The 19,226-nt window shown below is 45.3% G+C and overlaps 1 protein-coding gene across 2 annotated transcripts in view; it reads left to right on the top strand.

Annotated features, from left to right (window-relative positions):
• The window catches only part of prkcab (protein kinase C, alpha, b), a 188,537-nt gene that overhangs the window by 52,639 nt on the left and 116,672 nt on the right, over window positions 1-19,226 (top strand). For both annotated transcript variants that reach the window (XM_069194637.1, XM_069194636.1), the window contains exon 3: window positions 14,982-15,064. In XM_069194637.1, coding sequence (XP_069050738.1) covers window positions 14,982-15,064 — 83 coding nt within the window. The remainder of the gene's footprint in view (window positions 1-14,981; window positions 15,065-19,226) is intronic.

Genomic DNA, 19,226 nt, shown 5'->3' with positions numbered 1-19,226 from the left:
GTAAGAAAAAACGATAGCCTCTTGTATTTACTCTGCATTTATGCAGAAATACGTCATTCGTTTTAGCTTGGAGACCTGGAGAAAATCGAAAAACGGACTTCAAAAACCTAACCTGCTGAAGGAATCCGACACCATTCCTGTCACCAGACAGACGATGCTCTGTGGCCCTGAGCACTGCGTGAAGTGGAAGCTGTGTTTTATCTTGGGAAGAGATGGCCAGTGCTCAGCAGCATTCTGGTGCTGTCTGCATCCACGCTCGTCAGTGTGCAACTGGAGCCGGCTGACGATTGTCCACCCACGCAGGCTGTTGCTTTGCATTACCTGACTGATCAAAGCAGAGGTAATAGCGATTCCTCAGTAATCATGATCCCAAGCCTCATAGGTTTTCAAAACCAAAACCACAAAAACCTGTTCGAGAGGAAATGTTTGCATGCTCATTAAACATTCTGATACAAGATACTGCAAAAACAATGATTAGAATTCTAGACTTTTATATACTTCATGTATGTATTGCAATACTCCTGTTCCCCAGTGTGTATGTAAAAGCTGTTTCATTAACTATGGTAATAGAAGATGGAGATAGAATTGTCCAAAAGGAACAAGAGTAAAAGTTGTGCAGAAAAAGGTGGCCTATAGTGATGGATTGCTGACCTGCACTGCACCTAGTTATTGATTGGCGGGTGAGCAGTGGGGGGCGGGCTCTGCCGTTATGACATCACCGCGCTGTGGGTCAGGGGGCAGCTCTGTGAGAGCTGTGGTGGGTGACCCCTCGCTCTCGCCAAGTGGTCTGACAGCAGCTGCTCTATTTTGGCAAGATTTGTTTGGGAGCTCTTCCAATAGTTCATTTAAATGTGATTATGAAAATAGATTATTTTTTTTAAGAGAGAGAACATATTTTGGGTTCCAGAACCAATTCAATAAGGTTTTGTAGCGACAACATAATTGTAGTATTTTCACACATTTACCATGTTTTTACCTTGTCCTGAGGCTGCTGGGGCCAGCTGTAAAGAGTGTGCTTTCCCCTATAGGACTGATAGCAGCTGAACCTCCAGACAGAGTGACTTAGAGACCTTCTCCCCTGCTGCACCCCTCTGAAGCCCCTGTGACTGAAACATAAGAATAGTTAATTATTTCTGTTATACCATACCTGCCTGTTTTGGATCAGCCAGTGGTGTGTTTTTTCACATCTTGGTTTGCAGTTATGAACCCTGTGACCGCACACAGGAGACAGAGGGAGGAAGTGCAGGCAGACTCCTTGCCCCACCCACCTGTGAGTCACTTGTGCTTGAGTGTGCTGATTGGAGGAGAGGGGTGTCCCTCACCTGCAGCACCACATGCCTGCACGTGTCCGGGCAGCTCCAGGGGGTTAATCCTACCACACCCCTGGCAGCACTCGACACCAATGCAAAAAAAAAAACACACAGGACTCAAACTTGTGGTCACAGAGCTCAAACTGGGCAAGCATCTTTACCACCTCAGCCACTCAGCAGGTCTGTGAGTTCTTTCATGTTCTAACCCCAGTGCACTATTATACAAATAAAAATTTCAGACATTTCCTTCCTCCTTGACATATTTCTTTGCATCTTGCCAGACTTCACCGTCTGCAGTTGCTTTGAATGAAATGAAAACCCTCAGCGTTCCTTCCACAGCGCTTTGAAAATCCTGCTGCAGCTGTGCTCAGGACTAGACTGGCCAGCCACTGATCAAAAACACGTGTTGTTGAGAAAGTCACAGCATTGTTACAGTGAGAACATGGCATGATTAATAATACACATTGCCTGTTAGATAGCTTGATTTATTTTTGTTGTTATTCTGTGATGTCTGTTCAGCGGTGAAAAGAAAAATGTTTGTAATCCTATTAATTATCTGTAGTGCGCAGGAGATGTAAAATGGATTAAATGAAGCACAGAAATCCACACTTCAGGATGTGCACGCAGTCTACCGATAAGCATGGCGGTCTTTGAAAATAATGTAAATACATTCATTACTGACTCCTTGGTGAAAGAACTACAAATAAATCTAAATGGAGCTGCAGTGATTTCAATTTCAAAAGATGCTTTATTCAATTTAACTACCTTATCAGCATCAGATCCATGCCAGCTTTCATGGAATTGGTAGAAGAAGGAAATACGAAAGTTATTTACAGAAAGCACTGTGCTTAATCTGTCACCAATTGTGTCCAAGGTTTTGAAACTAGTGTCAGTTTGCGGGTGAGATGAGTTAATATTTAGACAAAGGAATCAATGGCCTGTGTCTGATTTTCTCCCAGATGGTTTTGCACAGATCTTCTGTAACATTAGGACTCAGTCCACTTTGGGAGTTGTTCCATAGTTTTTCATTAACACTCTGTAAATCCAATACCCTGTCTTGTTAATGACAATCTGACATGCTAGCTTTCTGTTTCTACAGCCAGACACAAATATTTGATGCAGTCTCTTTAAAATGCCTTGTGCAGAATAGACAAGCAATAATTTACTTCTTGGTGCTACTGTCTTGTGCTAAACCCTTGGGGTCTGCAATCCTGCAGTCTTGTGAGTTTCATAAGTAGTCCTAATGATCAATTGGCAAAATCTGGAGAGCATGTGAAGTCCTCCTCATTAAGAATCAGGTAACTCATTCATGAAATTGAGAAAATGATAGGGCTCAACTGAACCAGGGTTGCAGACTCTGCCCTAGATATGATATGTCTAATTGCAAAGCGCCAGCTGGGGAGTGATTATAGCGGGTTAATGACATGGTCCAGGCAGGAATTAATAACATATTGGCTATAGAGCTCAATTATGTGTGAGCATGGTAGGAGACTCAGGAGTGCCATAATATCTACTCTAACCTGAACCTGTCACCCACCCTTAAACCTAGAGCTATGATCAGTTCCAGTTATAACCACAACACCTAGTATTAAGCCATAACGCAAATCCTAACCCGTCATCCTAACTATAAAGTCGTAATCCTTAACCTAAACCCGATAATAACCTGCTCCCACAGCCAGAATCCTGTAATCCAACCATAAAGCCTCCACTGCCTGTGATGAAGAGGTCTTGGGCACCTGAGAAGAGACAGCTGGCCTGGTTCACTTCCTCATTCACGCCGGTGTCAGCTTCCTGCATGTGTTTCTGGGAGGTGGGGTTAGAGAGCTGTCGTATAGCCGGTGTAATCAGTGCTGAAAGTGGTTCTTGCATGCGAGGGGGAAGGTGGGCTCATCACAGAGATTTCCACAAGCCCGTGTGTTGCATTGGTCCTGTCCAGGTTGCCACAGTGTGTTAAACAGCTCTGGGCTCTGTCCACCTGGCAGCCTGATGTCGACAGGTGCTTTTATCTCATACAAGCGGAATGCAAACACTGGAGTTTACTTTCTCATGATCACATGCTAAAGGACGCTGATTGCAAGGCAGCAAGTTGTCTGTTCTCTCCCTTCCTCCTGCCTCCTGCGCTTCAGGTCCATCCTCTGGCCAGGGTGATTATTCCTGCTGAGGGCAGGGAGCCTGTCTGCGCTGGTCTTGGGGTCTTGGATGTGTGAGAAGGATAATGGCTGAATTGTTCCCTGTTTGTTCCCAAGGCAGAAGTTTTTTTTGAGAAAGTTGTGGGTTTTGGTTCCAGACCCCCAACTCTCATGCCTATACAGGTTGGCTGGACGCTTAACAGAGCTATTCTCTGCACCTGTGGTAGCTTCTACACCCTTGTCTTGTGCAAGATGGTCTTGTCTTGTGTGGCCTTGCATGGCGTAGAAGCCAAGTTTCCAGGCATGGCTCTGTGCCTGCTCTGCTGTTTGCTGGGGAGGTTTGTCAGAGGTGTGTTATCTCTAAGTCAAGATTGTTCATCTTTACAGGCAGGCATCAGTGTGCTCCATGTAATTACCCCTTCTGGACTCCAAATCCAAAGGCTGCTGTGACTGATAAACCCAGGACAGTGCTCCCTCTCACTGGCCATCACATGCTTTGTATTGTAATGCCTTGCTCATTTCTGGACAAAAGGCCTTTGTTTATTGTGGACTCTCTTTGCTGTGTTTGCGCTGCTGATTAATCTTCTAATACCTACATAGTGCTTGATGTTGCTGAACTCTGGGACTTCAGTTCCGTCCCTGCCCCTCCAAGGGCAGATTCTTGGAGAGATGTGATCTCTAGCTCTCACTAGCGATGGACAGCCGGCAAATTATTGCATGCTGCAGTATCAGTGAATCACTGTGTGGAAAGCTGTCTTGTGTACTTAATGATTTGCTACCAGAAATGTCTCTGCTACTGTAAATAAGCCATGAATGATAATCAGTCTTACCCACAGGGTCATCAAGATCATGTTTATATCATTCATTCAGTTTTGTGCCTCTGGGGGAAAAAAAACAGATTAATGATGATTCATCTGGTTACATTTCCTCCTGATCACTCCTGTAGTTTCATCATTTGTGCTGCAATCATGGCCTGTACAGAGACTGGCATTCAGCGCTGTTTGCAGTGTCGTGACTCCTCAAATAAAGCCCTGCAGGAAGCCCAGATGGGCTATTCCACATCAGGCCGAGAGCAGCTGATTTCATTCTAAGGACAGGAGTGACATTCCTGCTTGGGGAAGCATCCATGCAGTTTTAATGTGCCAATAAACAGCAGCAGCTCCGCTAGGTCTTGTGAGGCTAAATGGATTTGGAGAAGTGCATTCATGTGTGTCCATTAGAAGTCATAATCTTCCCAGAAAATAGACTATTTAGAAATGTGTGCATGCATAAATATCTCAAAAAGCTCTAATACATCTCACAAAGCACTAATGACATGATGGTTGAAGCACACTATTAAATAAATTAAAAATCAAGAAAAAGCTTCTTCATACAGTATGCTAAGGTTTAGCAGATGTCAGTTTCCCTGCACTGGGGCTCAACGGCTCTCTTGATATGTTGTCCTTCCTTTCAACCCTAGATCCAGTCATTGCAGTGGGTGAAAATAACCTTTATTATTGCAGCAGGACACCAAGCAAGACCTTTAAATGTGATCTTACGTTTGTGTGCAAATTCCTGTGAAAGATGGTCAGATTAGCTAAACCAGGGAAATTGTGCTCACATAACCACCTGTCACAGCTGCAGTTATCTGCAGGGGTACCTGTTCAGTGTCTTATGCAGAATCTCAGGTAAGCTTGCATGATCTCTTGGTGTTTGGACTAGGCTCTGCCATCATTATTTCCTGGTGCGCACTAGATGCCCACCCATCGCTCTCTAAACTTACATCAATTTCCCTTCGGGATCAATAAAGTCTTATCTATCTTAATGAAAATCACCTTTATGTGTGTGTGTTGCGTACCAAATTTGGGTTGGAAGCTGTGTTGAATAAAGCTTGGTCACCATGTACTGTAGGTTTTGTTATCTGACACTCAAAGCCACAAAGATTGTTCTGCGATAAGTCTCCAGCACCACAAAATGAGCCGGTGAGGCGCGTGGTGCTCTGTGTGTGTGGATACAGTGAACTGTGTGACTGCGTCTCGCACAGAAAGAGAACAGTAGACCGTTCTGGCTGAGGAAGTGTGTCGCGGTGCTCCGTGTGGAGTGAGGGATTCCTGGGATCTCCTTGAGCTCAGCAGCTTGCCCCGCCTCGTGAGCAGGTCCCGCAGTTCGCCGCGCGTGCTCTCATGGGCGGTGCATGTCTGGAAGAAGGACACTCTGAGCTTGAGGGGGAACGCGCCCGGGTGTGTGGCTCTGTGAGTCTGCCGTGTGGGGGTGAGGTTTCCGATGAGCTCTGGAGCAGGGAGGAGAACGGCACTCGCCCGGCCCCCAGCTCGTGCCGGATTGCTAAGCTGTTTGAGAGGCTTGTGGCCTGTAAATTTCATTTACAGTGTCTCTCCTGGGCGCACATCATCCCGAAAGAGCAGAACTGGATTCTCCCATTGGAGAGTCTCAGTCCGTAACAAAATGGGAGCTGGAATTGGGATAGGAATTTCTTCTTGCTTTCAGAGTGATTGAGAGATGTTCTGTATTGTCGTTCGTCTTCTGCTGGAGCCGGCGAGACTCCAAATAAGAATCATCCTGTGCTGTTAATTGAAAATGTGTCGTCGATAGCGCACAGAGGAGGAACGTACTGTATATCAGACTTTTTGTGTGTCACCATTTGGCATGAGAAGTCTTCCCAGATTTGATTTATTAATTTTCCTGCAGCTTGCAGTCAGAGATTATATTAAGATGGTTCTCAGTGCCAGAGAATTGAGATGACCAGGCTTGATGAGTGAATACCAAGATGAAGTGACATTTTGGAACTGCAACTCCCAGAAGTGTAAAAATCTCTCTGCAAGACTGTTAAAGCCTCTTTACTTTCTGTCACATTTTTTTAAAAATAAAAAGCCAGTGTTTGTAGTTTATGTAAAGCTCCTGTCATCTACACTGAAGGCAATTCACCTGTATCTGACTGACATACAAAACACAGCAGGTCTGGAAATTATTCATGTTCCAATGAGCAAAGCTAGCTAAAAGAAAATGTATATGTCAAGATTTCTGAAGATTTTTAATCAAACTGTGATAAAATGTACAGAACGCAGTACTAGATGTATCGGTACCATAACTTTACAAATATTTGCCTTGTTAGGAATGTAGAAATGTGTAGATGTCATGCTTACTGCCACTGAGTATCGGAGGAGGGTGATTCGTACCAGGAAGAGGATGTCAGAAAGTTTTACAGAAATGTCAGAATGATCTGAACATCATATTGGAAAATACAGTGAAAATGACTTTGAAAAGTATTGCAGCGTTTCTCAGGATCCCCAGATAAAAGAGCTGATGTCGTGGATCCTTTCTCTCTGTGAATAGCCTGCAGGGAGGTATTCTGGGTGGGCTACTGCCAATCGCAAGCTTCACACACAGCACAGGCCCTTCATACTGTACTTGGGTGTCTTAATCAGACCTGGGCCTCCCTGCATGGTCTCTTCCAGCTGTGTGAACAGGACTCTCGGAGCTAGTCGGAGTTAAATACAGCTGTGTCTGTGGTCAGTTGCAGCTCAGATGGTTAGGAACGATTTGAGATGCATTCGTTTTTAATGTCTGTTCGGCTTTAAGCTTTCTGGGCTATTCCATCTGGATTGTGTTATCGGATATCGGAAAAATAGCATGTTGACACTGAAGTGGATAACAGGAAGGTCTGGCTTTAGGGATTGAAACAAAATGAATACTTCAATTAAAAAATTCCTTGAAAATTTCTAAACAGAGTAGGAGAAAAACTGCCTGTAGACCACTGGATTTGTTTATCTGTTTCATAAAATATATAAATGTGGACATGATGTCACACATCCCAGCATAAAGACTAACAAAGATGGCAGGAGACTGGAGATACAGACCAGTCTGCCATGGTCCATGGATGGGTGACGGCTCTCTCAGCAAGCCATGATGACTTGGCTGTGTTCTCCTGTGGGTTTATCATACTTGGGTTTGCACCACCAGCTTGCTTTGGCATAGTGTCCCACCATCTGTGGCATACGTCATACTGTGCATATCTCTGTCTTACGATGCCTTACTTCCCCTGTAACCTACCTTAAACATGTGAAGGGTCACTGCTCTTTAGCTGAAATTCACCTGGTTGATAACTCGTCTGGTCTGTTAAATTGTAGATTACAATCCCATATAACAGTGTGTAATGCGATTAACGAGACCCCGTAGTTCCAGTGCCTGGCACCTGCTTCTCACCTGCAGCAGCCTATCCAGCATGTTCACTATGTCTCTTTAAATCTTTATTCAAGAACCCCTGATCTGTAGCTTTCAGTGTGTATGAAAACCTGTGACCTGCTCTTTGTAAGACTGTCTTTTTGAGGTTAATGCTGAAAACCGAAATCTCTGATCTTAATAAACAGTTCAAGTGGAGACCTTTAAAAGAGCCATAGTCCACATCTCTCATCCATACTGGTTTGGCATATTGGACCTCAGGGAGTCAGGGTGTTTGCAAGAAATAAATGTCAAATTCGAAAGAAAAATCTTAAGACATTCAGTGCTTCAAAATGCTTAGTTTTTCTTAGATAGCTTGTTACATATAGCACCTGCAGAACTTCCCTGGGTAATCTTAAAATAATAGTGAAACATTTTCAAAGAGCATCAGGTTACACAAACACAGTGAGTCACAAATAACAAAGCCTGTAACTAGCAACAAGAGCACACAGCAGGGCCTTCACATTGGAGCAGAAACAATTCGCCCTACTGCTCCTTCCCATCAGCCATTCCTTACCAGCTGACAGAAGGCGACATTTGTTGCCAAAAGCTGCCGGCAGAAACCAGCTGGAATAGCCATGTACCACCAGAGAAACCTGAGCTGCAGTCCTGAGTCGGAGCCCTTCCTTTTTTCATCTCTGGGCTTGCTGGCACAAGAAAATGGAAAAACAACAAAAGAGATCTATTCGAGTTTGAAAACCCAAAGTCACACAAATAAATCATGTGGTACAATATTCTGCTGCAGCTCATTATTTCTCGTTAAAGTGTTGTTGAAATAGTCTAGTGCCTCTTCTGTTGCTGCTGTTTCACCCAATATTTCTCTAGCTCTGTTGGGCGTGTCTCACCCTGAGTATCGACAGCCAGGCTTGCTCTGCACCTGCAGCCCAACTGGACAGCTCAGAGGGTGGCTCATAATCATGGAGGGGGTTACCGTCTTGATGGAGTTTGCCCCCCACAGGGCAAGCAGACACAGGGTTTCACCTGCAGTCTTGCAGGGTAGGAGGAAGGTGTGTCCTGAGCCATGTGCTTTCAGATCCGGCTTGGCCCTAGATGTCTCTGACGGCTCTTCTCCCTGCTTGCCAGTATTCTGAAATCGAAGGGAGTTAACGGTGTGACCACTCGCAGCATTACCCAAGCAATCGTGACAATTTATGAATGGTTGTGCAATTTAAAGCACACTGAAATGAAATCAGAAGCAGGTATTTTCATGTCATACAAGAATGTGAGCAGTAAAGACAACAGGACACAGTAACAGTCACAGGGACTGCAAGGATAGCAGATTCGGCATCGAGGATCCTGTTTTGATCAGTGTTGGCCACCTGTCCATCTCTTTCTTGTAGCTCAGTGGTCACTCTCCTGTCCCTCAGTCTGTGACAGGCCACCCACGGTGTTTCTCACACTCTCTGTGGCCTTTGTTGTTCGAGAGTGTGTCTGGCGCTGCCCGGGGGTGGCCGGGCGAGTCTGCTGGTCAGTCAATAGACTGTCTGGGTTCTGCAGACATTAAAAGGGCCCCCCTGAGCAGCAGCAGGGCTGGTTGAGTTGATCAAGACCTTCAGGTCTCCCCTCATGCAGAACATGCCCCCTGTGTCCATCATTTTTAATGTCAGACCTTGTCTAGGATTCTCGCATGGCGTCGGTCTGTAATACACAGCTGGGTCCTGGAGAGCCTCGATCCACTGGGGTTTACAAGCCTCTAGAAGTCTCCTGAGGAAAGGGTTTGATGAAGTAAATAGACTTCTCTGTTGCTCCTAACTGAAGTGGAATGAAATCTGTAACCATCGAAGATCAGAGCTGCCCTTGACCTTGGCTTGGGTGATGATGCAGGCTTTTGAGCTTCAAACCTCTCTTCTTGTTCGTTTTTGCGATCAGAAATGCATCAGGTGCCCCACTCTGTCTCTGTCACTCTGCTCCTCGGTGGGCGTGAGCGCAGGCACATGGCTTTGGACGGGACGCCACAGTGTGAGCCGGGCTGGCTGAGCGGCTGGGACAGTCAGAAACACGGCGTCACTGCTCTTTATCTCTGATGCCCGCATACTGTAATTAAAGACCAGCAGAGCGTGTTTACTGTCTTCCTGAGGAGCTGCTGCGTTGAGCCTTTGATGGGAATGGGGCGTGCGGGAGGAGGACAGGTTTATCCGTGGGCACATGCCTTATGCTAACCTAGAAATAAACCCAGGCTTTTTATCCATTTAGTTCCTGAAAATACAGGCAAACGTCCAACTGTTTGTGAAGGAGCTCCTCCGAGGGGTCGAGAAGTGGTCGTGTCTTTGGTCTGGTGTTTGGTGTGCCCCACTAGGATCCACAAAGAACATCGAGAGGGAAGACGGCTGTCTTTTCCCAGGACAGACTTGAGACAAGGCTGTTTTGTCTCAATCAGACGAAACAAGGCAATTAATGAGTTAAAGTCATCGCAGCACTGTGGAGGAAGTTCAGGCAGAAGTGTCACTGGGCACCTCAGGGTGTTAGTGTGGTCAATCCAGAGCGATGGGAATTGGGGACACGCGGCGTGTGGGAGTGGGAAAAATGAAATGACACTGGAGAAAAAACCTCTGTACTCGAACCTGGTGGCTCATAAGGCCGCAGTTAATCCCAGTTTCTGTCGCGTTTAGCAACCAGAGAGTACCTGACAGCAATAGAAGTGTCTCAGTGTGGGAGCAAGCAGTCGCTGTTAACAGCACATCTGTTGCTCGGTCGTGTCAGTGTGTGTGAAAGCGATTCTGCTGGTGTCGCTCATCACCAGCGGTGCCACTCAGTAAGCAGTTATCAGGACACATGTGTCTGTGTAATTCAAAGCCTTTTTTTAAAAAAATGCACTCCAGGGAAATATGATTTACAAAGCCCACTGGAATTTGGCATGGAAACTGAACGCTCAGGGTTTTACATCGATCTGGTGCAGGAGGCGGGCAGAGGGGGTCTATGATGCTCAGAACCCTGGATCCACTCCTTCAAGTTCCACACTGACAGAACCGTGGCCTAATTCACCATTCGAGGACATAGTTCATATGGCAAACCTCTGGAATTAAAAGACTTCATGTGACAGGGTTTTTTTTTTTTTAGAAAGAAATTAATATGATCAATACGATCAACTTTGTTGTTTTGCTGTTGTAAATGTGATTAAATGATACGATTAAGCAATTTAGAAGTAATTAAAACAAACTACCTTAAATTAAAAATGAAGCCTCTGTATGCTATCAGTTTCCATCTGGTTTGCAGTAAGCAAGACAGCATTAATAAAACTCAGATCTAAACAGGAATAATTTATTACTCTGCATTAACGGTAGCAATATTTCAGCAAATCGAATGAACATTCCCCAACACTTGTCACTGGTAAAGGACTTAAAAACATTATTACGCTCTCTTGCAAAATCTTAACAGAAATTCTGTCTGAATAATATATTAGGCTGTATGTTCTTCTTCCGTCACAAGGATAGCTTCTGAGGGTGTAAATCCAATAAAAACGATGTCAGCACTAGAACAAGAAGACATTGTGTGGTAAATGTCACTGTTCACAGCAATAATTTTTCCAGGTCGTTTCAAGTAACTGGCAGCTATGCCAAGGCCAGTTTATTAAATGATCAAATAGACTTGCTGACGAGTTATTTAAAACTCTTATTGCCTTTCTTAAATCTGTTGTGCAAATAACTGACATTTGAAGTAAAATTAAATAATGATTCTAGAAGATGGATTCCAGTTGGATTATACTTTCCTGGGCTGTGGCCTTCCTGGGAAATTGTCAGAGAGATGGATGGTAAAAATGCATGATTTCTCCCCCAGATAAAGGGCTCTGAGGCAATCCAGTGCAAGCAGGAGGGATCAGGACGTTGCTGAGAATTTAATAGCTATTGATTTGAAAGAGGCACATTACACTTTAGCCTGTGCATAATTTATACTTCCATGAATGTGGAATCATAATAAGGTCAGTTGTGAGCCATCATCTCTCATCTTGGCCTATTAAAACATCTGCTCAGTGCGGCTCCCTCCTTTTTTTGGAGGCTTTGTGCCGGCAGCCCCTCGGTGCAGTTGCGGTCCAAGGGGAGGGCTGCTCGATAAGACGCTCGGGGGGGGGGTCCTGGCAGTCTGTGGTGTCAGCCTTCTGTCCTGATTCTCCGAAGACGGGGGTGTCTCTGGGAGAGGAGAGGGATGAATGTGCTCGGTCTGCAGTGGTGGCTCCTGCAGTGGCGCGGGGCAGGTGGCTGTCTGAGCGCAGCGATGCACGGTTTGATGTCAGAGCGTTAAGCCCACACCCTTCACTGCCAGCCTGTGAACCCGATTGACAATGCTCTTTCCATTTACACATGTCCTGCCCATGAAACACTATCTGTTCCGGAAAAAAGCAGCGCCCCCTGGTGGTTTTCCACTCTCGACCGAATTGCCAGGGGTGTCTCAGTGCCACGGCACTCATCCTTGACCCAGCAGATCTTTCTCAGATGACCTCTGTGATCTAAACTAATTCCGTATTTGAAGTCATTCAAATAGGCCGCTGGCCCAGGAAGAACAGAACTGTTTAGGATAGCCGACCACACCCAACTAGCATGTCTTTTGGAGGTGGGAGGAAGGTGCCATTGTCCAGAATCAGCCCCTGCACAGCACGCCACTGTACCACTCATGTGGAACTTTATTAACAGGTACTGTACTTAAAAAATCTCTGTACACTGAACTGCAGGATTCCCTCAAGCATTACCTGGATCCATACTGCTGCTGCTTCTTATGGTCTTAAAAGTGAGCTAAGCAAGACCTCCCTTTTCTGAAACCCTGCTGTTCCCTGCAACGTCTGCATCAATGGGCAGAGGAGCAATGTAGCCGGTGCTTTCTCACAGTAAGCCCGATGTTCCTGGGCAGGTCCCATGTGTGCAGCGTTTCTCTAGGAGAAAGTTACTGAACTACAAATGACATTCTCCCTCTGAAGGATTCTGCAAGAATAGCTAAATGTAACAGACCTGGTCCATTACTGTTCTCTTAAATCTCATGATAAGTGCCTGGCCTGTCTATACAACATGGTGCTAATTGTTCCTACCAGTCTAATTACACTCTCTGGAGAGAAAATATCGGCCATTATGAGTCTAATGGGTTGAAAATATGTCTCGGAGAGCTGTTGCGCTGCACGGTAAAATGCAATAAAATGTTAAACTGTTGACATAACCCTATTGTTGTGTTTAATATTTGGGTATTTGAAAAACATGAGGCTGCTAGCTGAAAGCGTAATTAAATATCGGACAATCAGATGTTGCATAGTTTTCAAAAAGGATGCTTCTTTTCTTTAAGCGTAGTTTTATCATCCTGTCTTGTTAGTAGTTAGCTGTAGCTACAGTTCTAACTGGATTCAAAGGATAGAGGTCAGCAGTATTTAATTTGGGCTCTTTGACATCGGCCTCCAAGAGCTCTGCGTAATGAGATTAATTATTTTCAGTGACGTGTGAAGCTAGTGCTCCTCACTCAGGGCTGCCTTAACGCCTCTGAACTGTGCTCAGCCAGCAGGCAAGGCAACAGAGCAGGGGTGCTGTTAATGTAATTAAAGTACCCTTCCTAGGGTAGGATGTTATACTCTGATTCAGCTGGTGTGAATTTAGAAGCAGGAACCTGCTTTCACACCTTCCTCTTCAGTCCATTGTTATGTCAAATGGCCATTTTATACCTTGAATACCGAATCAGTCAATTATCTACAAAACACAATTTGAACAGTTTAAAAAACTCTTGATTCTGATCTTGAGTCATTTTCAGAACAGATAAGAGATATGGTTTCAGCCATTTCTAGTCCAGCGTCATGGATGTTGGATGGATAGTGGATGACAGAGTCTGATTTTGGCGCTTACATCACTACCTCATAAATATGGAAAACCGTGCACTCACTCCTTATGACTAACCTCAGGAGCCTGGAGTGTCAGCTGGTCTGTCTGAGAAATGCATGGGATGAAACTTATTTGATTCCCGAGCTAAGTGCATTCTGTTCAGGGCTCCGTAATTGGGGGCATTTTGCCATCATTATGAGCGATGAGTCTGGTCACCACTAGGTCCCAGCAGTTTCTAAATGATTGCAAGTCCGTGAGCTCATTGCAAAAGCCTGTGAGTGCTGGTTGACAGAGTTCAATTAACAATGTGAGTGCATGGCAACCTGGATGGCTTCCAGTCGAATCACCTGCCTGTCATGCCTTGATTTATTGTGACATGCTTGTTAAAGCATTGTGGGTCACAGAAGCTTGTCAGCCTAGGTAATTAGCATTTTGTTGAGCAGCTTCTAGTATGCATTAACTAGAGCGGGGGTGAGGATGAAACAAGTCTTGGGGTTTCTGCCAGGGATTTCAATGCACAGGTCTGAGCATGGACTGTACTGTCTGTGGAATCTTAGACTCGATTCATGTGACACTAAAATAGGATCGTGTTCATCGCTAGGACCGTAAGGAAATGAGGAGAGACTGTTTAGCTTATCTAGCCTATTTGGTTGCTAGTAGATAAGTGATCTGGGGAAGATGACCAGTGGTCCTCACACAGATCCTTGTGGTACTCCAGGAATTACAGCAGTCCAGGTTGAGGATTTGCATAATCTTTTATGTGAAACTTTCTCTCCATGTGTGCACCATCAGAAATCACTTTCAGTCAGGGTAACATTAACAGTGCACAGTAAGTGACAGTTCCTGTCCTGGAAGCATGGAGCTGAAGGCAGGACTGAGAGCACACTTCCTCTTCCTCTGGACGCCAGTCTGTCACAGGCTCAGAAACCCCAGAACCACTTAGAACAGCCTGTCACACGCAGCCAGCATGCCTTTTGGAGGTGGGGAGGTACCCAGAGAAAAAGTGTGGGGAAGGTGCCATTGTCCAGAATGAGCCCCTGTACAGGGCACCACCATACCGCTCATGTGAAACTTGAATACATGCTTCTTAAAAATATCTCTGTACAGTGTACCATAGGATTCCCCCAAGCATTACCTGGATCCATACTGCTGCTTCTTAGAAGTCTTAAAAGTGAGCTAAGCAAGACCTGCCTTTTCTAAACCCCTGCTGATTTCCTGCAGGAACCTTGTTTTAGTGGGGTTAACCCTCTAGACCACATTGTTGTTTCCAGTGACGTCATCACTTGCCAGATGTGCCAGTGTCAATGTGCAGAAGGGCTGCACGTCTCCTGCCATGGCTGCTCGAGGTCAATCTGTCCTTTCTCTTTTTTCGTCCCAACCACCTTCCTCATTAATTCACTGAGATATGCCGGATCCGCACAGCAGTTAAAGTGGCCCTGTGAAGGTACTGCAGCCGGTCTGCTGTATCCCCAGGAGCCCAGGTGACTTGTTCTGCCTTGCTGGCTGTAGTGGTTTGACTGTCTCTCTCTTTTCCTTTGCAGTTTGCTGCTTCGTGGTCCACAAGAGGTGCCATGAGTTTGTCACATTCTCCTGTCCGGGAGCTGACAAGGGGCCTGACACGGACGTGAGTACCCCGCCCACACCTCTCCTCCCTCGCTTGTGTTCTGAATGTGGAGTACGTGTGCTATTTCTCCACTGTACCTAAGGGCCAGCTGGTATTCAATTCAATTCAATTCAATTCAACTTTATTGTCATTAAACTTCCAGAGGTGCATAGTATAATGAAAAGTGTTTCTCATTAGTCACTCAGGTGCAGTATATTAATAGGACAGAAGATAAGACAATAGACAGTGACATGTAATAACATAACATAAATAACATGTAATCAAGTAATCAAAACTGTGCAAAATTCTGCAAACAGAGAAAATTTAACAGGACAAAAACAGTGCAAGGTAATTCTTGGAACAGTGCAAAAAAAATAGTATGGTTAAAAGTAGTATGGTTAATTAATAAATATTAAATATTATTATGCCTGTTACAATTTTACTGGGCTATCGAGGGGACAGTACAATTTTGGCTTACATGTGTGTGTGGTGGTGTAGGAGTACAGTGGTTGTGGGTACAGGAGGATGTTAGGAGAGATCATAATAAGGTGGAAGGGAGTGGGGGCATGTGCACCAGTTTTCAGGAAACACGTAAACGAGTGAGGACCGAGGGAAGAGGGAAACAGGGATGGAGATCCTGCAGCACATCTCGGAACCTTTGGCCTGTTTTCTTTATAAAAGCAGCAAGCCCTGTTTCACTCTTCTCTTCAACCCACCTGGGCTGTTTTTGAGCCTTCTGGAACCCAGTTGCTCACCGTTACCGCGTTGTGAAATTACGTCAGATAGACGAGCTTGAAGCCGGTTCCCCTGAGCGGTCCTGTGCGCTGGTGTTGGAGGTGGGGCCGGGGTGGCCGGGCCTGCATTCCGTCTGCTCACCCTCGACTCGCCTTAGCCCACGTGTTTCTGATCACTCACAGTAGCACCATTCCACTTTCTCCACTTCACCCAGTTATGGGTGGAAGAAGGTTAGGGATCGCATGGAATGACAATCGCACCACCCTATACAGCAGCTCACATTGACCACAGCTAGCTGTTCCAGACTTGATTAAGCCAACCAATATACTAATGGGTCCAATCTCATGTGTTCTGAATCTTTACAAATCGGCGATTTAACAATTGAACCTGACATATTGACATACTGGCCCTGCTAGATTGTGGCTCTCCTGGACCAGGGCTGCTAAGCCCTAGTTAGGATGAGCCCTGTGCTTTGAACCGAGGCGAATTAGTGCTGTGTCCTTGTTCTGTCACAATGATAACCTGTATCTATTTCGGTTCACAATCTCGGGGTTTTCTTAGAATAGCCAGCTGTTATCAGGACAGGCACTTGACACCTGATAAGTTACAAGGTACTGCTGCTGTGTTATCAATGTTCTTGTTCATTTTCACAAAGATTTCATGTGATCTGTGTTAGACTGCTCTCTTTACAAATTGAGATCTCGTAATAAGATTGAGCAAAAAAGAAAGAGCAATAACTATTTCCAAATAACAACACTTCAGCTTTGCATTTTACCTAAGACTTTCAATGAAATCATTTTGGAGTGGAACTGGTGGCAGATGTGCTTTTAATAAGACAGGACTGTGCAGAATTTCAGAAAGGACTCTGTGTCTGCAGCAGTGTCCCCAGAGAAATTATTACCTGATTTCTTTGTGGAAAACCTTACTTTACCAAAGGGAGACTTTTTTTTGCCATAATCCTTGCCCCCCTGTGGCGTTTGTTTCGATTCCTTGTCACTTACACAGACATGAGAAGAGGAATCGACCGGCACTAGGAAAGGGACTATTTTTCAGAGAGGAGGCAATGGTGTGTTAACTGTATTAAACAAACCACAGAGCAGCAGGTCATCAAGAAATTGCATTGCTTACAAAACCTACTGTTCAGGATCTGTTGTTTTTTTTCTCAGTGCCAGATTACAGTAGAGACCACATAAAAAATAGCCATCAATTAAGTATGATCAAGGCTGTCGATACCTAATTCAACATCCTGCCTCTAATTGTGGCTTTGCTGAAATTGTACAGTGACTGGAGGATTTTGTAACAGCTGTTTTTTAATGTTGTATTGGATTTATGTTAAGCTGGGAGATGAATAGAGTAGCAGTGCTTCTCTGTTGTCTGCTGCGGCTCGGGTCCGAGAAGATGATGTCATTCGGAACCATCTGTGATGAGTTTGTGAGCGGGTGGCTCCCCTGTACACAGGTATCCCTCTTCAGGGTTCCCCCTCACGGCATCTTGTGACAGACCCCCTCTCCACAGGGCTTTTTTACTTCATTTTGGGGTTGCCCCTGTTTCTGTGTTTACCGTACATCTACGGAAACCCCCCCCAAAAAAACACGGTACTAAGGTAGTATCAAGAATTTGTCCCGTCTTCTTAATGGGAGCTTGTTATCCTCTGTTTGTTTTTGCCGCTGATGACATGGTGTTTTCAGCTGATACAGCAGTCGAGCACTGAGTTCTCACTGAAGGCACAAGTCACGGAATGCGATTTCCACAATGCTTGGACATTATAGCCATTCTATTGCCACATCTTAGGAATTTATTCAATTTAACAGCAATCATAACTGCTCCCCCTTGGTGCCTCATTACTGGGCAACCTCATAGAACTTGAAGAGGTGCTAGTGGGGCCAGCAGGGGGTGCTCACCCTGCGGTCCATGTGGGTCCTAATGCCCCAGTATAGTGATGGGGACACTCTACAGGTGTCTTCCTTCGGATGAGACGTAAAACCGAGGTCCTGACTCTCTGTGGTCATTAAAAATCCCAGGGCGTTTCTCGAAAAGAGTAGGGGTGTAACCCCGGCGTCCTGCTCAAATTTCCCATTGGCCCTTACCAGTCATGGCCTCCTAATAATCCCCCTCTATGAACTGGCTTCATCACTCTGCTCTCCTCCCCACTGAGAGCTGGTGTGTGGGGAGCGTTCTGGCGCACTATGGCTGCCGTCGCATCATCCAGGTGGGGCTGCACATTGGTGGTGGTGGAGGAGAGTCCCCATTACCTGTAAAGCGCTTTGAGTGGAGTGTCCACACCACAGGTGCCATCTCACAGAACAGAGAAGCCCCAGCCCAGCCGTGATCCTTTGATTCTATGCCACTGAATAATATTCATGAAGTGAATATCCGGGCAAGGCAAACAATAACACCATAGTGTACACAGGCGTGTGTTACTGGCGATAGAGAATGAGACTCTCTTGCAAATGAGTTTCAGAAAATCGTTTCTCATTTAGGAGCAAGCTTAATTCCACCCTCAAGGAAATTGGGGAGGTGAAGGGTGGAGGGTGGCTGAGAATAGAGATGAAAATCTCTCCGACGACGTGCAGTGGAAGTGTAGAGGTAGCAACCTGTAAATGGGTGGAAAAGATCTGTCGCTCGGTGAGCTCGGCTTGTGCCGTCCCAGCTCTCATGCGGATACACTCCTGTCCATCCAAAGGTTGGATGGGGTCTTAGGATCAATTAGCTCCTAACTACCACACGTCAGGATGGGTCAAATAGCTCCTCTTGTTTGTCACCCTTTTGATGTGGATGTACAGGTCACAGGCGACCTTAATCAGGCATGTGAAATAATTTGCCTTGTGAAAGCCGAGCGAGCACATGGGGATGTACTCCTGTGTGCCTGTAGATTTTCCCAGGGACTAAGCTCAACAATGTAATGAGGGAAGCTGAAATAAAGTGGGTTGCGTTTATTTTCTTTCTCCTCAGATGACATGTGAAAGTTCTGTCAGCAGAAATAAAGGTTAAGCCAATATTTGAGTATAGCACTGCAGAAGAAGATGTCAAAACACTTCTGTTCCCGTCCCCCACCTCATGGTTATTAACGTATTGGCATGATCAGTCTATTCAGAGCATTATACTGACAAAGATGTGCAGATGGTGTTATTAGCCATGTGGCCCCTCTTCTCTTTAATCAAACACCTCATCAGAGATGCATTTCATGAGACTCTGTGTGATTTAGTCAGAAGGGTTTTTCAGCTCTTCTGAGATTCGCCAGTACAATGCAGGTGTGACTTAAAGGTCTTGAACACCAGATCCAATCCATAGTCGTCTCTTTCCACGTGTATTTGTCTCAGAACACAATGTAAGAAATCTGCCCTTTCTGGTTGGAGTCTGCAGCTGTTGCACAGTCAAGTTGCACAGTTTTGGAGGTGACACAAATTCGATTTGACATCCAATAAAAATGTCACTGATCAGTGATTAA

This window comes from Lepisosteus oculatus, chromosome 9 (assembly GCF_040954835.1).
Source record: "Lepisosteus oculatus isolate fLepOcu1 chromosome 9, fLepOcu1.hap2, whole genome shotgun sequence".
In the NCBI taxonomy this organism is placed as follows: domain Eukaryota; kingdom Metazoa; phylum Chordata; class Actinopteri; order Semionotiformes; family Lepisosteidae; genus Lepisosteus; species Lepisosteus oculatus.
This window is presented reverse-complemented; position numbering and strand designations above follow the sequence as displayed.